General features: G+C 33.8%; 1 protein-coding gene across 6 annotated transcripts; it reads left to right on the forward strand.

Moving 5' to 3' along the window:
• The first annotated feature begins 6,187 nt into the window (after positions 1–6,187).
• On the forward strand, positions 6,188–21,269 carry LOC148607809 (beta-1,3-galactosyltransferase 1-like). Of its 6 annotated transcripts, none has more exons than XR_015915211.1 (3): positions 6,246–6,329; positions 6,862–6,893; positions 16,648–17,474. XR_015915211.1 is itself a non-coding variant. In XM_088545406.1 (3 exons), exons 1-3 carry the CDS (start codon positions 16,016–16,018, stop codon positions 20,922–20,924), a joined length of 1,146 nt encoding a protein of 381 aa, XP_088401532.1. In that variant the 5' UTR covers positions 14,181–16,015; the 3' UTR covers positions 20,925–21,269. The 6 variants fall into 6 exon arrangements, 3 of the variants coding, with proteins under 3 accessions (XP_088401534.1, XP_088401533.1, XP_088401532.1); XM_088545406.1 differs by lacking the exons at positions 6,246–6,329; positions 6,862–6,893 and adding exons at positions 14,181–16,088; positions 19,862–21,269 and having other exon boundaries at positions 16,648–16,657; XM_088545408.1 differs by lacking the exons at positions 6,862–6,893; positions 16,648–17,474 and adding an exon at positions 19,862–21,269 and having other exon boundaries at positions 6,188–6,329.
• The last annotated feature ends 266 nt before the right edge of the window (positions 21,270–21,535 follow it).

The following is a 21,535-nucleotide window of genomic DNA, read 5'->3' on the forward strand; positions in this document are numbered from 1 at the left end:
CTGCAGCAGATGTTCCTGGTAATTCTTCAGTTTCAACTATTTCTGTAGGGTTGACTAGTAAACATTCCACTAGAAGAGTTTGAACAGCCGAATTACATATGACAGCAATGGAGTCGTTAATGTCTATGGATTCAACTGTCTGTTGAGGTAATCTGCTCAAAGCATATGTATCTGAGTTGGTTCTTCCAGATCGATACAAGATATTAAAGTTGAATGCAGCTAGGTCCGAAAGCCATCTATGACCTGTTGCCTCCAATTTTGCAGTAGTCATGTGGCCCCATAAAGATAATCCTTAAACTTATCTGTTATAGCCTATTTAAGAGCAATAAACTCCAAGGATAATTCCTCTCTGCCTTTCTTAAGCCTCGACTTGCGCAGTTGATGAATTTCTTGTAGTCGCCTTGTTTTTGATAAAGTATTCCTCCTAGACCAGTATCGGAAGTGTCAACGTGAACTTCATACGTTAGCTTGCGGTCTGGATAACTGAGAATATGCACTGATGTCAAAAGGTGTTCAGGTGGTTAAAAGCTTGGTCCTGTTCCTCTCCCCATTTCCAATCTCGCTGTAGTTTCTAGCGGTCTTTTTCACTGATGGAGGTGGTATTACCTCGGTCAACTGTTTACTTACTTGTATGAAACGTCGATAATAACCTGCTAGACCAGGAAATCGACGGACATCTTCAGGTGATGTCGGTGTGTGCAAGTTGGATATACGGTCTGTCTTATCTGGGTCTACTTCAACTCCATTCTGCGACACGATGTGGACAAGAAACTTTACTCGTCACTGAAAAAACGAACACTTGTTCGGTTCCAACTTAATTTTTGCATGTCTTATCTACTCCAATACTAATTCCAAGTTCTTCAGGTGTTCTTCGTAAGTTCTGCCAAATATAATCACATCATCGTTGATATTCAACAAATGCGTAGATGGTAATCGCTGAACACATCCTCTATTTAACGCTGGTAAGTTGCCTGGCTGTTCGTCAGTCCGAAAGACATCCGATTGTACTCATAAAATCCGAGAGGTCCGACAATAAATGCTGTTCGTTCTTTGTGTTCTACTATGATCTCGACATGGTGGTATCCAGATTTCATATCTACCGTAAAATAGGTACTTCCTGCCAAACAGTCTAACAAATCCTCGATTCTAGGAAGGTTAATTGTCTTTTTTGTGTTCAGGTTTAACTGGCGAAAATCAACACGTAGGCGAAACGAGGTATATCTTTTTATGGATAGAACTTAATTAGAAGCAAACGGACTGTTGGATAGTCTGATGATGCCTGCATTTAACAACTGTCTAAGATAGATCGGACTTTTTCAGAAGCTGCTGGTGGTATCCGACGATTACTGCTTAAATGGCTTCTCGTCTAAAAGGTCGATGCGGTTTTGCACTACTTTAGTACGGCCTACATCCAAGTCTGCCTTGGAGAAAATGTCCATATAACCCCGTATGTGATCAAGTCCAGCTTCAAGTTCTGTGTCAGTTAAGTCGCTCTTTGTAATCTTTATCTGATCTAAAATCTTTTTAGCTTCTTCTGATGATACGGTAGGTGTTGATTCGATGGTAAAAGGTTGTAGTTCACAGATGATAGCTCTTAGTGGTATGATTATTGTTCTAAATGTAATGTAGGTCATGTTTACACTAACTTGATGATCGAGTCTATCCATGTTGATATGAAATAAGGGATGGCCTGACACCAAAATCTTCAGAGTTTCTGGCAAACTTACATGGGTGAAGCATAGCAGGCGTGGGATGGTATGGTAATTTTTTGTCGATGTACCCTGAAATAGTGGTGCTGGAATTCGGTGGAATTATGACATTGTTACGTTCCTCATTCTTAATGAGTCCAAGACTGTTACTGCGCTTTACTAACTCTTTCTCACTTAACAGAATGCACAGAAAAGTACCATGGAGTGGTTGAGCCATCCAGCTGTAAAAAAACGGTCAGCTTTTTCTTCTCTAAGGGAATTCAACATACAGGTTAAGGTATTGGTTCCAAACAGAAGTGGAATATGGCAGTTGTATCGGATGTCTGGTGTCACAAACAAGATACATGGATGTGGTTTGTCGTAACCTGACAGTTGTATATCGGCTTCTGTCATACCTATATATGGAAGATGTTGACCACACTCTATATCCAGAATGGATTCAGTCTTGATAAGTGGTGTTGACAAATGTTTCTTGTAAAAACTTTCGCTAACTTTTGAAACGGTTGAGCCTGTGTTGAGAAGTGCCTGTGTTGTAAGTCCATTGATAAAAATGCTAACATCTGTAGGTTTTCCGAAAGGTCCTGGCGGTGTACGAACATGGTTGACTTTGGGAACTACTTGTTGAAACAAGCCAAGGGTTGTTCCTCCATAGGCTTCTCAGTGTTTAAATCCTGATTGATGTGGTCAAGTCTCACTTTACACCCAATTTTAAAATGGCCAATCTGTCCACATCTCCAGCACTTGGGTTCAGTTGCAGGCTGATTATTACTCCTATTCTGTTGACTTCTACCCTTGCTGTAAACAGTCGGTATGTATGTTGCCATGGTCCTGGTTGTAGCTGCTGTTACCAATATTGCTGTGGTTGGTTTTTGTTATGTATCAGTAACTGCTGAAACTGCTTCTCGTGTTTATCGAAACTTGGGCTGAGTTGGTTGATTATTCCTTTAAGTTCGTCCATCTGGGACGTTTCTTTAACATCACAAGCTTTCCCTAAAATACCTTCTTGTCGACATCTCCAACTTGTTACAAATTCTCTCTGGCAGGAACCGTATATTTCCGCTTAGATTTCTTCTTTCTGGTCCACACTACCATAGATAGAGTTCAACTTGTTGATGATTTTGTAGACGCTTGCTTCTAGCGGTAGTCGTAGAGCTACATACCCATCTACGGCGTCGGTTTCATAGGACTGTTTCATCAAGCATTTGACTTCATGCTCCCACAACTCATAAGAAGTTTCTCCAGACTTGGGTTCATTACCAGAAAACCAGGTAATTTTTTTATGGTGCATTAGATATCTTTGATGATTTGGTACCTTTTTGTGTCTCTATTAATGACTCACTGGGTTGGGATTTAATGTTATGTACTAATCCCTGTGGTCTGAGGTGCTCTATCATCCAGTTATTGAGGTTGTACATCCATCTTCTTAAACGTATCCAATAACTTAGAAATCGATGGTAAAGGAAAACTATAGACCAAATTTTACGATAAACGTGATAACTTTTCATTCAGAATTGTCAACTTTCCTTTCATCTGTGGCAACATCCCTTCGGCTACGCAGACTTTTTGTATCGCGCTAGAACTCTAACAAATAGGCTTCTGGAGCAGGGTTATGTTGCTACAAGATTGAAGTCATCACTACAGAAGTTTTATGGTCGTTATCATGAACTCGTGGATCGTGATGGTGTATCCATCAGCACCATGAGAACTGATTTATTCAACGGGTCATAGTTTTCATTCCCTCGTTTGTCTACCCCGGACTTGACTTTTTATGAGCAACTCGGCGGGTGTTTCTAGAGAAGCAGAGGACGCTTACCCTACCGGTGCACCTGGTCCATGCTCCTAGTTTTTAGTGGAGTCCGAGTTGCTCATTTACTTTTGTTACTTTGTATGTATGATTTTAGTTACTTTATGTTCTTTGTTGTGTATGTCTGTTTTCCATGTCTGGTCTTTGTCCCTGGATTACATTCTTTTGATTACCGCTATAACCTTGGTTCCTTTGATTACTCTTTGTATATTGTACTTACTACTACTCACTACATCTCACTGTTACTCACTAAATCTCACTATTACTTACTATATCTCACTATTACTTACTAAATCTCACTGTTACTTACTAAATCTCATTGTTACTTACTATATCTCACTATTACTTACTAAATCTCACTGTTACTTACTAAATCTCACTGTTACTTACGAAACTACCAGTACTAATTACCTTTCTGACTTACTTACTCTGACAAAATATGTATACAGTGATAAACAAGGACACAAAGTATTAAAGTCACTAACTTACTATACAATTCTCTGGAATGAAAAATTTTATCAATAAAAGTGAATACTATATCAAGTATAGAATAATAAAAAAAATGATACTATGGGGCTGGGTAAGTACTGCGAAATTTTTACGTTCACATGATAATAACACAAATGTATATCAACCAAAATGTGTAAACCTACCAGTCAGTCAAAGTATAAAACTACAAAAAGTAAATCCTACCAGGAAACACGTCTCATAACAAAACTGAAATTAACTACGCCTAACTGAAAAAAACAACTGAAAACTCACAATGGTAGGAAGCATGCGCGGTGTGTATATACATGCAGGATAAGGTAGATAAGGAAGGCTGTGTAATGTTAGTATAGAACCTTAAATATATAACTCTACGATCTCTCAAACGATCTCTCTGTTCCTAGTCTACTAAATGAGTTTATTGAATTAACCTTTTATGTCAAGTAATTTATGATTAGTGATAAATTACACTTTATTTGAACAACATTAAAGTGAAATCCCAATGAACCTGAAAGTTTCAATCAAACTTTAAATTAAAACTTATTTATCTCCTCAATATGAAACCAAAGCTAACAAAAATATATTTATATTACAAAAGTATAACACTAGTCAACTAAATCTACGCTATACCTATAAACAAATACCACAATAACTGATAAATCAAAATCAAAGAAAGTAAACGAAGCTAAGCAGAATATATGATAAACAACCTAAAGTCAATCAAAGCATATGCCTATATTACTAAACCAACCTATATAAATACTTGATCTCTATTCCCACACCAGGCTATATATGATCACTATTTCCACACCAGGCTATACATGATCACTATTCCCACACCAGGATATACATGATCACTATTCCCACACCAGGGTATACATGATCACTATTCCACACCAGGCTATATGTGATCACTATTCCCACACCAGGCTATACATGATCACTATTCCACACCAGGCTATATGTGATCACTATTCCCACACCAGGCTATATATATTCACTATTCCCACACCAGGCTATACATGATCACTATTCCCACACCAGGCTATATATATTCACTATTCCTACTCCAGGCTATACATGATTGCTATTCCCACACTAGGCTATATATAATCACTATTCCCACACAAGGCTATACATGGTCACTATTCCACACCAGGCTATACATGATCACTATTCCCACACCAGGCTTTATATATGATCACTTTTCCTACACCAGGTTATACATGATCACTATTCCCACACCAGGCTATACATGATCACTATTCCCACACCAGGCTATATATGATCACTATTCCTACACCAGGCTATACATGATCACTATTCCCACACCAGGCTATACATGATCACTATTCCCACACCAGTCTATACATGATCACTATTCCCACACTAGGCTATATATAATCACTATTCCCACACCAAGCTATACATGGTCACTATTCCACACCAGGCTATACATGATCACTATTCCCACACCAGGCTTTATATATGATCACTATTCCTACACCAGGTTATACATGATCACTATTCCCACACCAGGCTATACATGGTCACTATTCCTACACCAGGCTATACATTATCACTATTCCCATACCAGGCTATACATGATCACTATTCCCACACCAGTCTATACATGATCACTATTCCCACACCAGGCTATGTATAATCACTATTCCCACACCAAGCTATACATGGTCACTATTCCACACCAGGCTATACATGATCACTATTCCCACACCAGGCTTTATATATGATCACTATTCCTACACCAGGTTATACATGATCACTATTCCCACACCAGGCTATACATGGTCACTATTCCCACACCAGGCTATATATGATCACTATTCCCACACCAGGCTATGAAAGTATATCCCCATTCACTAAGCAAACCAAAAACAATAAATCAAGGAATTGAATCAACTAAAATTGTAATGAGTGATTAAGTCAGACTCAACACAAAAATAATGAAAAACCGTAAAATCGATGTAAAAAAATCAATAAATTTTAACCACTTAACCAAAAAAGAAATGCATTTAGCAACGCTCATACACAATAACAAAATAAAACCAACTATCACATCAGTTGAAAAAGTGAAGAATTCTGTAGTAATCCGATAAAATAACCTACATGGTCAGGCCAGTTTGTTATCAGCAACCAAAACTGCAGATTAAAGAATTTAGTACACATTGCAGATAAACAAAATTAATGATAGTTCATAAATAATTTTGTTATCAGTTTTGAATTACGTTTTTGTTTGTAGTGTACATAGTGCTATTAGGAATGAACCGATTCGTGAATAACATCGGAGCCATGTTTTTTAAACAAAGGTAAGTGAAATATGTGTATCGGTATACTTTAGATATTAATATCTGGAGAAAGGCTAATTGGATGCCAAATTTTTAAAATACAATATTACTTAAATTGGCGAAATGAGAAGATAGAATTTACTATTTTCCTACGGCATTTTTGGAATAAAAAATGTTTCGGAACGAGCATTCGCATACTTTCTAAGCTCTTATAAACTAAATACATGTCATATGTCAAGGTCTTTACTTAGGTTTTGATGTGTCTTAGATGACGTCATGACGTGTCTTGTTCACTCAGTGTTTGTTGACTTCATAATGAGGCTTGATCACTTAGTTTTTGTTGTCCTTAAGTACGTATTGTTTATATGTTTTAGTACGTCATGAACAGGCTCGTTCATAAATATGTATGTTTTTAGTACGTCATGTCGAGGTTTGCTTACTTAGTTTTTTATATGTTTTAGTATGTAATAATGAGGTTTTCTCACATAGTTTTTATGTATGTTTAAGTACGTCACGACAAGGCCTGTTCATTTAGTTTTTTATGTATTTTTAGTTTTATTCAAGACTAGGCCTGACTTTTCAAGTGTAAGTCAGCTTTTACTCAAGTGACTTAAGAAGAGTAAAATTTTCTTCTGGCTAGAATTTTGATTGCTAACTTGGCAGACTAGATTTAAGCATGAATTGTAAAAAAGGGGACTGCATAAAAATCATATGTTTAAAAACTCGATTTTAACTTCAATTTTTGTGCATCAAAATGTCGATGTACTCAAACTATTATCACATACTTCGCAATTTTGCTTCCTTTGAGCTCGCTAGAAGGGCATTAACAAGGGAGAAAAAAATAAATATCTTTGGGCGAATACTTTTTAAAATACATTTGAACGTGTTCCTTTGTGACATTTCATTGCGTAACTCTTTAGTCTGCCTTCTGCGAAATATATTTGTTTGTTACCCCATTAAAAATGCTTAATTGACTCCTACGCAAAGCCTTGCTCTTCTGTTAAAGCTACTAGGTAGCAACTCTTTTAACCATGTTTTTGTTATGGTAAATTATAATATTTAAAGTGAATATAGTCAAAAACATGTTTTAAATGTGTCCAAGTTTAAAAAAAAACACATACGGGTAAACTAATTACTCCGAAATTCTATATATTTCGTATAGCATAAAAACTCAAAACTATTTAGTTAAACTTGTTAGAACCCATAATATGTTTTCAATGTCACTCATTTGTGAAGGACTTTCTCAGTTCTATTGATAATGATGCTACTTACACGTAGACTAATTGTAAGTACCGGTTTTTTTTATGTTTTGAATGAACTGGTCCTTTTATTGGCAAAGCCTATCAACATAAATTTGTCATTTTGGTATTAATTGTGAATTCATATTTTTTGCTCTGTTCAGTGGTAAGGGTTTTTCTTGTAGCCATTTTTTTAAAAAAACTAGAACGGGCTTGCGTTGCTCATAAGTCAAGGTGAGTGATTCAAAGGTAACAATCGGTACAAACAATCTACAATCACATTGGTCTCTTTTACATCATAAATTCCTGTGTAATGAAAATGATACTTAAACTAATCCTATTTATTAGGATTTTTACTCATATATGTAAAACTTGCACGTTTTATATTTGAACATTTATATATCAATTCAAAAGAACGATAAGATGGCAATAATGTTGATATCTTCATCTTTACAGTTGCACCATTCTTTGTTGTGGACACTTGTTTTTTTTTTTTTTCAATTTTACTCTTTTTTAATCAGAATATTCTGTCTTTGTACTTTGTAGGCCTAAGTACTTTGAATATTATAATATAATAATTAAAATCATTCTGTTACTTTATACGAATTCCTTTATTGTACCAAAATAGTGATTCTGTTTACATGAACAAGGTATGTGGATTACATTTTACTGGCAATTAATACATGTATTTATCAGCGATCAACAAACGAATTTAAAATCATTTAGATCTATAGAAAGTAAGAAATCACATCTGTTTAGTATACAAGAATATAAGAATTGACTGAAAATACAACCAGATGAAAAGTTTTTGTCATGGCCTCGGTCTTTCAATTACAAATATATCTTGATAAACCATTGATTACATTACAAATTCCAAATATTCAGGTCTGAATCAGAGCGTCTTTTAGCAACATTTTTATACAGTAAATTCATCAAAATGATACAAACATTAACCGTATGAATGGTCTTAGAGTAAAAAACATTGTAAGAAGCTTACTTCTAAAAATACTTCTACTAATTTTAACACTATTCCTTGCAGTTATTTTGAATGCAACCACTTAACGCGAACTTTCAGTTACGATTTACAAGATTTGTCTTGATGCTTAAAGTTAAAGGTAATGAATTATTTTGCTATTAAATGCGGATTCAATTTTACATTAAACTATTATAATTATGTCTCCGCCAGCACAAATACCTTTTATACAAGGTCTATTAAATTGATAACTTGACAACTGTGCTAAAAAGGCAGACCAATATGTTAACGTAATATTTGCATAATAAATAATTAAACGGATTTTATAAACATACAAAAATAACTTAAGGAAACTAGCTTACAAATGTCACAATTATAACCTTCATGTCCACAAAAAGAAAAGTTCATTTCGCAATAGTTAAGTACCATGTCTTATTATTCAAGTTGGTGCACTGTATATGCTGTTGGGAAAAAAATAAGACACATGCGATATTCAATATATTTTAGATTAGTGGCTTTAAGTAACTTTAATTGATTTTTCAAGATAGACATTAGAATAAAAAGTCATTTTTACTAATGGTTCAAGCCATGCAGCTTGAAAATATTTTAATATATCAAAATCAGGCAACACTCTGTAAAATTTTCTTTCTATATTTCTTGTTTGTGCTTTTGGTTGCCGTTTTACATTAAAATACTTTTTATACAGTTATTCACATTAAAGGATATTGCCAATTCTTAACCATTTGATAAATCATAATTACAATTTACATTTTTATGAGCATTTCGGCGATAAGCTAGTTTACCTGTACTTTGTTGCCGTATTCACTAAATTTTCTTAATTTTCCGTGTATATATGTTTTATTGTCGTGTTTGTACCTTAACTGTCAATTATAGACTGTGATATATAATGGTACTAATATACAAGGATTTAGGGTCCTTGAAGTTCATTTGAAGAAATTGTTCATCTGAATTTTTGTATCGCGCTAGAACTCTAACAAATAGGCTTCTGGAACAGGGCTATGTTGCTACAAGATTGAAGTCATCACTACAGAAGTTTTATGGTCGTCATCATGAACTCGTGGATCGTTATGGTGTATCTATCTGCACAATGAAAACTGATTTATTCAACGGTTCATAGTTTTCCTTTCCTCGTTTGTCTACCCCGGACTTGACTTTTTATGAGCAACTCGGCGGGTGTTTCCAGAAAAGCAGAGGACGCTTACCCTACCGGTGCACCTTGTTAATGCTCCCAGTTTTTAGTGGAGTCCAAGTTGCTCATTTGCTTTTGTTACTTTGTATGTATGATATTAGTGACTTTCGGTTCTTTGTTGTGTATGTCTGTTTTCCATGTCTGGTTTTTGTCTCTGGATTACATTCTTTTGATTACCGCTATAACCTTGGTTCCCTTCATTACTCTTTAAAACAGGTGCTGATTTACAACAAAAGTGAGAAGTTGTGATTCGTGAGACGTTATGTGCGTTTTGATGGCTTTGTTTAGATTAAAATACTTTTGGTACTATGACACAAAATTAAAATTAAACTAAATTACGCTCCTCAATCGTTTCAAGGGTGAAAGTTGAAAAGGCTTGCACTCCATGACTAAAATTAAACTGATATTTATACCCTCTACATTTATTTTGTTGCCGTGTTTACTGAACCTACGGATGCAGTTTTCGTAAAAGAACATGAAGTTACTTTACAAGAAAATATACAACACGCATACCCATACAAAACTAATATGTTTACAAGAGCATGACGTACTACATTATAATATCTAAACTAATAATTTTGTCCAGTTTATTATAAATTTCTGAAAGCATGTAAATTTTAGATTTTATAGCATATACTAATTATGGAACTATCAATAGACCTTTTTAAGTATATCAAGTAGCAGTCTTTGTAAGAATCATGCATATTCTGTAAAATTTGATACACTTAAAAAGGCTACACATTTTTATTTTTGTTATTAAGTTGCTTTATATGTCCATATATGATGAAATGTATATTTATTCATATTAATCTGTCTGTTCTTAGGAGATAATCCTATTGTATTTTAGTGTCATTTACAGACTTATCTTCCTTAATTTTGAATTCTGCAGTGCATTCTATATAACTTGTTTCGTCTATGAACAAGGGTTGTATGAAAAGCCGCATGTTGCTTTAAACAAAATATCAAAAACAAAAATATGTAGGCTTTCCAACCATGAATCATGTTTTCAATTATTCTTAGGTGGAGTGCTACTAAAATCTTTCATGAAAAAAAACTTTCCTGAAGTAAGGATAAAAGTAATCAAGGCAACCAAGGTTATAGCGATAATCGAAAAAATGTAATCTAGGGACAAAGACCAGACATGGAAAACAGACATACACTACAAAGAACATTAAGTAATTAAAATCATACATACAAAGTAAAAAAAGCATATGAGCAACTCTGACTCCACTAAAACAGGGATCATGGACCAGGTGCACCGGTAGGGTAAGCGTCCTCTGCTTTTCTAGAAACACCCGCCGAGTTCCTCATAAAAAGTCAAGTCTGAGGAAGACGAAAGAGGAAAGGAAAACAATAACACGTTGAACAAAGTAGTTTTCATGGCGCAGATGGATACATCGTAACGATCCATGAGTTCGGGATGTTGCCACAGATGAAAGGAAAGTTGGCAATTCTGAATGAAAAGTCATCATGTTTGTCGTAAAGTTTGGTCAATAGTTTTCCTTTACCATCGATTTCTAAGAGTAGGTCAAGATATGAGGCTGATCTCACAGTGTCTGTAGTATCCTTTATCTCAAGTTCTTTTGGGTAGATGCGATGTATCCCGAAATTAGGATTGTTTAAAGATAATATATCATCTATATAGCGGAAACTGAGATTAAAGGATCTAGCAAACCGATGTCCTTTCTTCCGTATAAGATCAGCTATAAAGTAAGTATCATAAGAGGGAAGGAATAGGTCAGCAAGTAGAGGAGCACAATTTGTTCCCCTTTGAATGCCAACTGTTTGTTGAAAAACGCGTCCACCTCACTGGACAAATATGTTGTCAATTAAAAATTCCAGCATTTTTAAACATCTTCTTCTGTATATTTAGAAGATGATTTAGAATTATTTCTTTCAAAGTATGAGGAATCTCTACCGAGGGATATATAATTGTATCTAGGTGTACCATCTTTTTTTGGAAAAAACAACGATGTGTAATGTTTTTAAGACGGGATTTTAACTGAGTATTGGGAATAGAAGTATAATAGTGTAAATTATATATTCAGCATTAGATGTCATCGCAAACATGTATCATAGTTCTGACAATTCATATCATCTGACTTTGTCTGGGAATAAGATTAATTAATGGAACCAAGATCCGAGCGGAAATCAAAAGAATATATTCCTAGGGTAAGTGCTAGACAGGGATAATGACACAAACAACAAAGAATATGAAATAAACAAAATAACACGTAAGAAGAAACAATAGTAAATGAGCAAGACGGACTCGATCCACAAAATAAAAACTGGGAGCATTTATAATTTAGACTTAGTAGAGGGTTTTTTTTCTCAGGTCTCGCGCGGACGGTCTTAGTATCTAACCCATCACACACTGAAGTGAGCAATGTATCGGCAAAGGACCTTTCAAAATGATAAAGAAAAACGTGATACAACATTGCAACCTTTAAGTGGAATGTTATCATGTCATTTTACCATTGCTCAGCAGTTTCTTTAAAGAAAATATAATTAATCTTTTTCTTCAAAGAGTTAAAAACGTGCGCGCGTCTCATATCTGTCTCATATCATAATTTTTCAATTGAATATTGTTTGCATCTGTATTAGACATATTGTTCGGTATACACTTCTAAAGAATTTTAATTCCATCTGTTAGATATTGTAATGTACATGTAAAACGATTTAAAAGCCACTAACAGATAGCTTCAATTATTTATATGGTGAATGCCTAAACTGTTTCCGCATTAAGCTTCCTGATATGAGGCAAATAAAAATATTCTCTTGTAAATGTCGAAACATTATATACACTTCAATCATTTTGACAAAAACGTTTTTTCTTTAGAATATGCCCAAAAGGTGTTCTCGAGCCGGAACTATTAACCACTTTAATAGGTGACTGATCCGATAAATATTAGTGGAGTCCGAGTTGCTCATTTGCTTTTGTTACTTTTTATGTATGATTTTAGTAACTTCGTGTTCTTTGTTGCGTATATCTGTTTTCCATGTCTGGTCTTTGTCCCTGGATTACATTCTTTTGATTACCGCCATAACCTTGGTTCCTTTGATTACTCTTTGACAAAACATTACTTTGTAAAGAGACAAACAAAACAAAAAAAACAAGCTATTTTGATACCCTCCGTGTATTGACGTACATCCGTTCAGGGATATGAAATGCAAGACTGTAACCTAATTTTCTATTAAAGCCCTATTTTTAATTTTGGTCATATTTTATTCTGACTACTCTAATCCCACACATAATTGTTCGTATATCTCTTGCTATTTAGCTATTCTATAATATTGGTTTAATGCACTTATGTAATCATTTTGTGAACGTAGTCCATAAACGTTTTTCATTTTGTTCAGCATCCTTTCAAAATCACAATATATATTGTAACAAAGCGTGACAGGAATGATTATTGATACTAGGCATTTAAGCGATGTAGCTTTAGCTGTACTTAAAAGAACATAGTAGCCAGCAAAAAGCTTTTCTATCCAAAAGACTGACATTGGAGAAAGCAAGCTTCAGTTGTCTGTTTTCACAGACTTATTTTGTATTTTCATTACTTCAAATGTATATGGAAGCAACATTTTTTAGATCGCACACTAAATAAACGACACTATGGCATACTAAATGCAAAAAAGTAAATTCTTGAAAATTTGAAATTCTGTCAGTTTATCAAAGTTTATCAACTTGAAATAAAGGACACTACAGACAGTATGAAGTCAGCCTCATATATTGTCATATATATTCTTACAAACTGATCAAATGATACTCATGATCAAACTATACAACAAACGCGATGATCGTAAACTTTCATTATATATGTGGCAACATCCCTACAGCACTTGCATACGAGATTTTCATACCAAAATTCAATTTACGTTGTACCAGGGCTTTTTGGACTTTTTGAACGTGCAATACTTCTTACATTAAGCTTCTTGTACGGGGTTGATTAGCAACAAGAAGAAAATCTTCACTACAAAAGTTTTATAGTCGTAATCGAATCGTGAACTCGCTAGTGGATCGATGTGGTGTTTCCATCTGCAACATGAGAACCGAATTGTTAATCGTGTCATAGATCCCCTTTCCGCTTCCGTCTACCACGGATGAACAATTCGTTTCTAATGCAAAAGCTTCAATAAAACCTCTTGAATTTTTGATAATTTTACGTTTGTAATATTGTCAATTAAATTGTTTTTTAGTTATTGAATAACAACAAGTACACCCGGTGTCGTATTGATTAAGACTTTTAAAAATCAATTGAAATTCCTGATTTACGACGCATAACAAAGGTGGCAATGTTGCGATTTTTCGTTATAAAAATTAATAAAATATTCCGCGCCAGGAGGAATCTTGGATTTAGTTATTTGAAGCAAAGGTTAGTTAATACAAAAATATTATAAGCAAATTTACTTTACAAAATCAAATTAATTGGTTTAATATATTTTCAAATGATTTATTCTTTAATAACGAATTTCCAGAAAATCAAATTTCTTCTCTATTAAACAAAGTTTTAAAATGTTAAACGCGGGAAACCAGCCCTAGAATTCATCCTTGCAAACAGGCGTGCAAAGATGTTTGAAATAATATGAACAAGCCAAGACAAGATTATTCTATGGAACCATGAGATTAATGAAAATGCAAGAAGATTCATGGCGATTAATTTGTTTTGAAACCTTTTTATATGAAGAATACACAAATTTGTCTAGATTTTCAATTGTTGCGAACTTATCTAAATCGATCGCCTCGGAGGTCTCGTTGTAACGAGCTCTCCGTACGTGCGGAAGGTGTTAGGTTCTATCCTTTTAAAATTCATTCTAACGCGTAGACAGTTTTTAGTCACTATCTTTCAACCAAGCCCACGACACATTAGGAAACAATGCAATAGTGATTCTACGTCAGATGTTTTCATTAAAATTCCGTCAACTATATAAAAAATCTATAAGTCTTTTTTTTTTAAATAAATTTATAAAAAAATAAAATGTTGGCAAAATAAATGACAATTAAACTAAAATGAAATTACACACCGTACTTATGAACATACTATTTTTTTCAAAGAATAGTATAAATACGATGCTACAAATAACATTTAAAATAAATTATTGTAAGGGGTCTTTTTAACTGCTAACTTTCCAATAAACCAAGCCATGCTTATTCATAAACAAAATCTGAATCTATTTATAAAAATTACTTTGAAAATAATTAAAACCATTTTTTGCTCCATTCTGAAATTATTCATTTGTTTTAACAACTAACACGCAGCCAACTGCTACAACCTATATTATTTATATGGATTTTTTCGTCTGGCGAGAATAAACAAAACACACATCGTGAACTTTTTGGTTGTAAGTATACATATAAAAGAAAAACGCGTTAATAAAGTGTGATGTGGTGATAATGGGTCTCTTAGTTTTCCTATTTTTCTCACATTTAAGACATATACAGCCAAGGTGCCACATATTAGAATCATATGATTATCATAAGAATAAAGCGCAATATGATTAACATTTGTTTTCACAAATATTTGACAATCATATGCCAACAAGTTTATATATTTTATGTGAATATGTTATTGGTTAATTACGGTATTATTACTTTAGGATAATCATATGCTCATCATAAGAATCGAAAGCAAATGAGGCACAGTTGACTTCGTGTTTGTCATTTAGTATATCCATGTCAGAATTTTTTTTTTATACACTTTTTATATGAGCGATACATGTAACATTAACTCTTGATAGTAGTAGCAGCTTCCTTGTTTTTTTTCTGTTTTGCTTTGCTATATTTTTGTCGTTTGTTTTTGTATTTTTTATTCAAGTATTTCGTATTGATAAATTAATTTTGAAAACGTTATTCATTGTTTCTTTATTTCCTTTCTTTTCGAAGAAAATAATTTTCCTCGTTTTTGACCCTAGTTTTATGACTTCATATACCGACTTTACTTTCTTGTTTCAATGTTGTTGATTAAATAACCACATACGTTTCTTGATTTTATACACTAGCATCGAATATTGTTTTGTTTTACTATATCTTATGATTCATGTTTCAATTTTTATTTATTTACATGGAGTTATCTAGTTTGGATCCCCTTCTTTACCATGTCCTTCAGAAGTATGAATTAATTTGCATATCACTTATTTTAAACAACAACCAAGTTAATTGTCCTTTTTAAAATGGTTATTACTGATTAAATTGAATACACATCCCGTAGGGGAATCTACTCCCTTATCAAACAAACAAACAAGCAAAAACAACTTGCACTTATACTAATCGTTGATAAAAAGGGAGATGTCTACGAGTACTTGTGACCTTATCATGCTATCTCATCATACTGCCTTGACAAGACACGACCTGATAGCAGGTAAGTTGGAAGTAAAACGATCTTAGTGCGCCTATTGAACTTTTCAATTATTACGTTGACAAAATCTTTATTTCTGGATTTCTTTGCTGACCAAAGTTGACCAAAGGTGTGAGGCCTTTACTACCATTGGATCAAAAATAGATTTGAACTCAATTGTTATTTTTTAAATATATAATTTTTTGCAAAAGAATATTTTGCATTTCATTTTTATAAATCAAGTACCACAAAAAGCGTTTGTATTGCTCGTGTCTTTTAGCTCAACGGGACAAACACATATTGTGTGTCTTGCGTCTGTCATTCGTTACTTGGATAAAAGAACTTTATATCAATTTCATGTTAATCAAAGATTCAACACACCAAGCAACAAAACCAAAACTCCACAGCGGAATAAACTCGTGTGCAGTTGACTCATATGAACTCATGTACGTCTACGTACATCATAAATTCAATTTTGTAGCTATTACATTATAATTCATTCTTTTTTTTTAACAATTTCTGTAATAATGAATAACTGTGTATAAGTGGATGTGATGGTCACAGTACATTTTTTTTTCTGCAGGCAAGATGAGGTAAGGTGAAGAAAACGAACTGCCGTGCACAGAGCTTGCCCGTGTTTTACACCAGGTGTCAATAAAAAAACCCAAAATCATCTGAACTGACGTAGTAGACAATTGATTCAAATACAATTCAAATATTCACCTCCACCCCGAAATCTCTTTGATATGCTGTTAACTAATAATCAAAGAACGCTTGAGGTTTGAACTGGGACGAATTCAGGAACCCGGTCCACTTGGTACATTTTGATGAGACCAAGATATTGTGTTGGAAAACACAGAACAACCATACCATAATCTATATTTGCTATCGTACAAAGTATGAACATGATACACCTCTTCCTCTAGCTTCATGTTCACAATGATACATGTTTTATAGCTAATGTTCTTTAATGTTGAAATTACAACAAAGATGAATGAATAACAATTAACTGGGTATCAGTTTCTTCTACTGCTGTATATGTGAACAATAAAATACCCTAAGTTATAAGCCGGAAGTGTTAATCATAAAAATAACTTAGAAAACTGTTAAATCCATTTAGGTTATTGACATATTAATTCATTTACTATTCTTGAAAGAGCTGCACAAAACATGAATTGTCTTACAAATCATTGATAATCGACTGTTATATCTTACGAACACATAATTACTTTAATAAATACATGATACTTAAGGTATCAGACTTGTATTGCAACTGAGCGAGTGTGCGTCAAAACATTTAGGCTAAACATTATAGTGTGCTTTTTTTTGTGTGGATTTTTTGCATTTGATGCAATGCTTCAGAAAAGGGATTTATTTGATGATCCCAAAATAAAAATGAAAGTAGAAAAAGTCTTCTCTTGTTAGTTTGACATGTCTGGTGTACTAAAGTTCGTGCACCTAAAACTATTTTTGACATTACCTTTATGGAAAAACATGGTTTTGATTGAAACTCCTTGTTTATTTTCAAATCGTGAAAATTGCTCGTTTATTATAGAAGGGTACATGGACTGACGTGTATCAAGTTATGGCTACAGTTGTTCGATAAACAACTAATGAAATACATAATTATCAAAGCAGCAGCTAATAATATAAAATAAAACTTACAAAAAAGACTTGAAAAAAAGAATGTTGTGGTGAGTTGAACAACCTTTACGTGTACATTTTGACCAAAATTAAGCATTCTGTTGAATCTGACTGGAAACCAGCCTAAATTGCAGTGAATGCTTGGTTGAAAAAAATATAAATTTATCATGTCGGAGCGATATCAGAATTATTTTCTGTATCATATAGTACTTAATACAACTTATTGTCACTTTCAACTCGGTGGGTGTTTCTAGAAAAGCAGAGGACGCTTACCCTACCGGTGCACCTGGTCCATGCTCCCAGTTTTTAGTGGAGTCCGAGTTGCTCATTTACTTTTGTTACTTTGTATGTATGATATTAGTGACTTTCGGTTCTTTGTTGTGTATGTCTGTTTTCCATGTCTGGTTTTTGTCCCTGGATTACATTCTTTTGATTACCGCTATAACCTTGGTTCCCTTGATTACTCTTTGATTAAATTGTTTTATCTGTTGATAAATCTTATTACTTGTGATTTTTACATTGTTGGATGAAACTTATTTGTTGTTGCCCGCTTAGCTATGTATATTTTTCCAGTTAATTGTATTAATTCTTCAACTAAATGATTAACAATTCCGAAATATTCATCTTGTCTACATGTACATTATAAAACAAATATATAGTAAAATGCTAATGAGGAAAGCACCAGATAACCAGATAAATGTATTGTTACTAACATATCTCCATGCAAAAGGAATAAGAAAAAACGGAGGTAGACCTAGGGTAAGGGATATAAATCAGTGATATTTTTGTATCATATTCAATTTCACCAAAGCCTTTCACGCTTTCCTTTGAATCAGAGTGAAATCAGTCCAAGTTACTTTGATGCTTACATGAGATTGATGTAAAATAGTAAATAAAAACGTTCCAATGATTTGTACGAGTTGTGTCCCTTACCCTCCTTCAGGAATAATGTGAAATATGTTTTGGAAAAAAGATCATTCACACGTATAAGTGAATTTTATAAATAACACCCGTTTGATTGGATAAAATATTTGTCCATCAAAATTCAAGCAAATTCGTTATTGATATTGTATTATAAACACGAGTGAATAGGATGCATATTGTGATGAACAGTTTTGGATCCAAGATTAGGGCACTCCTTTTAAATCTCAGCCGTTTCGAACCATGTCAACAAAATATGGAAAAAGTGTTTTAAATGGTTTGCCAATACATAAGTTGCAATTGTTCCTATATAAAACACCAATAAATGGATCACCAATCATACCATTTTAAAGTCACTGTCAGTAGTAGAATGCAGTGATAATTTTTCATTAATGTTATCTGGAATAAGATAATGGCATTTCTACATTTGTTTTTATTTTTACAAAGCCTATTAAAAGAGTAATCAATAGAAGATTCTAGAGAGAATCAAAAGAATGCAATCCAGGGACAAAGACCAGACACGGAAAACAGACACACACAACAAAGAACATAAAATAACCAAAATAATATAAAGAAAGTGACAAAAACCTATGAGCAACTCGAACTCCACTGAAAACTGAGAGCATGGATCAGGTGCACCGGTAAAGTAAGCATTAGGGGAACACCCGCCGAATGTTACACAAAATACACAAAAATATTACGATATTGTCCTTATATCTACATAGCTCATTGAATTGATTATGCTTCAGGGCCGTAGCCAGGTATTCTAAATGAATTGATCACTGATAAGCAATTTTACTTAGTTATCTGGTATGATTTCTCTTTAATAACAGGCTAAGATGTCAGTCAAAGTTTTTAAAGGGGTGTCATCGCACCCGTTGCACACCCTTGGCTACGGCCTTGTGTTTAAGGTCAATGTTATATGTATGACGTTTAATACAGTGACACCAATCCTATAATTTTCAAACTATAGAAGATGCAGACAATAAAAAGATACATTGGAAGAGGAAATTAAATTGTATAACTTTGATAAGATGGAAACGTACGTCAAACATATTGTATTACAAAGTACCTTAAAACGGCCTTGATAGCGTATAGTAATGCCCTCTACGATGGATAGCATTCAGAAAACTATGTTTCGGTCATATCAGTCTTCATGCTGTACAGAAAAACCGATATACTAGGCTTAAATATATAGTAGTCTTAGCACGTATTTTTGTTTTTATTTGTAGATGCAGAACCTTGTTGGAAGCCATTTTAGTTCACAAAAGACTGAATCATAGAAAAATATTCACAATCTTGCTTGTCGTTTGTACTCTTAGTTTCCTCTCACTGGATATTAATAACTCGTTTACCTCACACATTTATCGTCGGGAGCATTTTTACCAACAACTTGATTACTTCTTCTTCAAATTGTTTATGCCGATTGTAAACTTTCATGACTTCAGTTACACAATTTTAGAAAACAACACTTGCCAATCTTCAAATGGCTCTGTGTATTTAATGGTAGTCGTCTGCGTAGCGCCGGGGAACTTTGAACAACGACAAACAGTTCGTGAAACGTGGGGATCTGTTGTGAAGACGAACTCAGCAATAAAACTTGTGTTTATGTTGGGATCTGCAGCTAACGATATCATTCAAGCAAAAATAAAAAACGAAAGCAAAAAATATCATGACATTATTCAAGAAGACTTTGTTGATTCATATAAAAATCTATCATTGAAATCCGTTGCTATGTTAAAATGGACATTAACATATTGTTCGTCCGCTAAGTACCTCCTGAAAGCAGACGATGATATGTTCGTTAACTTAGACTTCCTCATAAAAGTATTAAAATACAGAAAATTAAATAATACCGTCATGGGAGTTCAAATATCAGGAGCTAAACCTGAACAAAACGAAAGTTCAAAGTGGTATACTCCTCCCAAAATGTTCAGTGGGACTGAGTATCCTCCATATTGTAGTGGTACCTCGTACGTGATATCTGGTGATAGTTTGGAAAGGCTATATACCGTTAGTTTACGCATTCCATTTTTTTGGCTTGAGGATGTATTTATTACTGGGATATGCAGATTGAAAGCTAAAGTAGACATTACAAATCATGGCGGATTTACCTACAATAAACCTAACGCTTCTGGATGTGTTTTCCTAAACAAAATTACAGGACATCGATACAATGAACGGGAAATCAAAAAAATTTGGACAGACATCACAAATAGTTCACTAAAATGCGTGCAAAAAGTATACCTGACCCGTTCTTTAACGGTAAAGAAAAAGAGAAAGAATTGGCACTGATCGTGTTATGGTGGTATTAACATTTCCGAGTCTCTTCTATAGAATGTATAAAGAAGAAGAGCAGCTTTACAACTTAGACCATCCTTGGATTTAACAGTTATTCGCTCACGCGCAAGTACATGAAATACAAATTACCAATCATATTGAAAATGCAAATTTTGATATGCTGTACATATTTTCAAGGATTGGTCTTGCATCAGTAGCATTTGAATCAAATACATTTGAAGATCTTAATCCAAATGTTAATTGTAAACAAGAAGTACTCAAAATCAAAACTATCGAAATATGAACTCAAATCCATCGCCAAGAGGTTTTACTGTGAGCAATAAAAAGAATGAAACATGAGTATTTTAGTGAAATGTATAATACTGCAGTTTTGATAAATGCGATATGATATAATTTGAGATCTGACTACTGAGTTGGTAAATACCCTCAGGGACCTTTGGTCCATAAACAATGGCATCGACCCAGCAGTCATAAAATACAGAAATACCAAACATCTTAATAGTGTTAATTTCGATATACTGTACATATTTTTAAGGAGTAACCTCTCATCAGCAGCATTGGAATCAAATATATTTGAAAATCTGAATGAAAAAAACAAGAAGTAC

This window comes from Perna viridis, chromosome 9 (genome assembly GCF_037379345.1).
Source record: "Perna viridis isolate PV_CMFRI_1.1 ecotype Kerala chromosome 9, ASM3737934v1, whole genome shotgun sequence".
In the NCBI taxonomy this organism is placed as follows: domain Eukaryota; kingdom Metazoa; phylum Mollusca; class Bivalvia; order Mytilida; family Mytilidae; genus Perna; species Perna viridis.

Excerpts from the sequence above, each read along its gene's own strand:
- LOC148607809 (XM_088545406.1), top strand. The coding sequence starts at position 16,016 with ATGTCTACGAGTACTTGTGACCTTATCATGCTATCTCATCATACTGCC.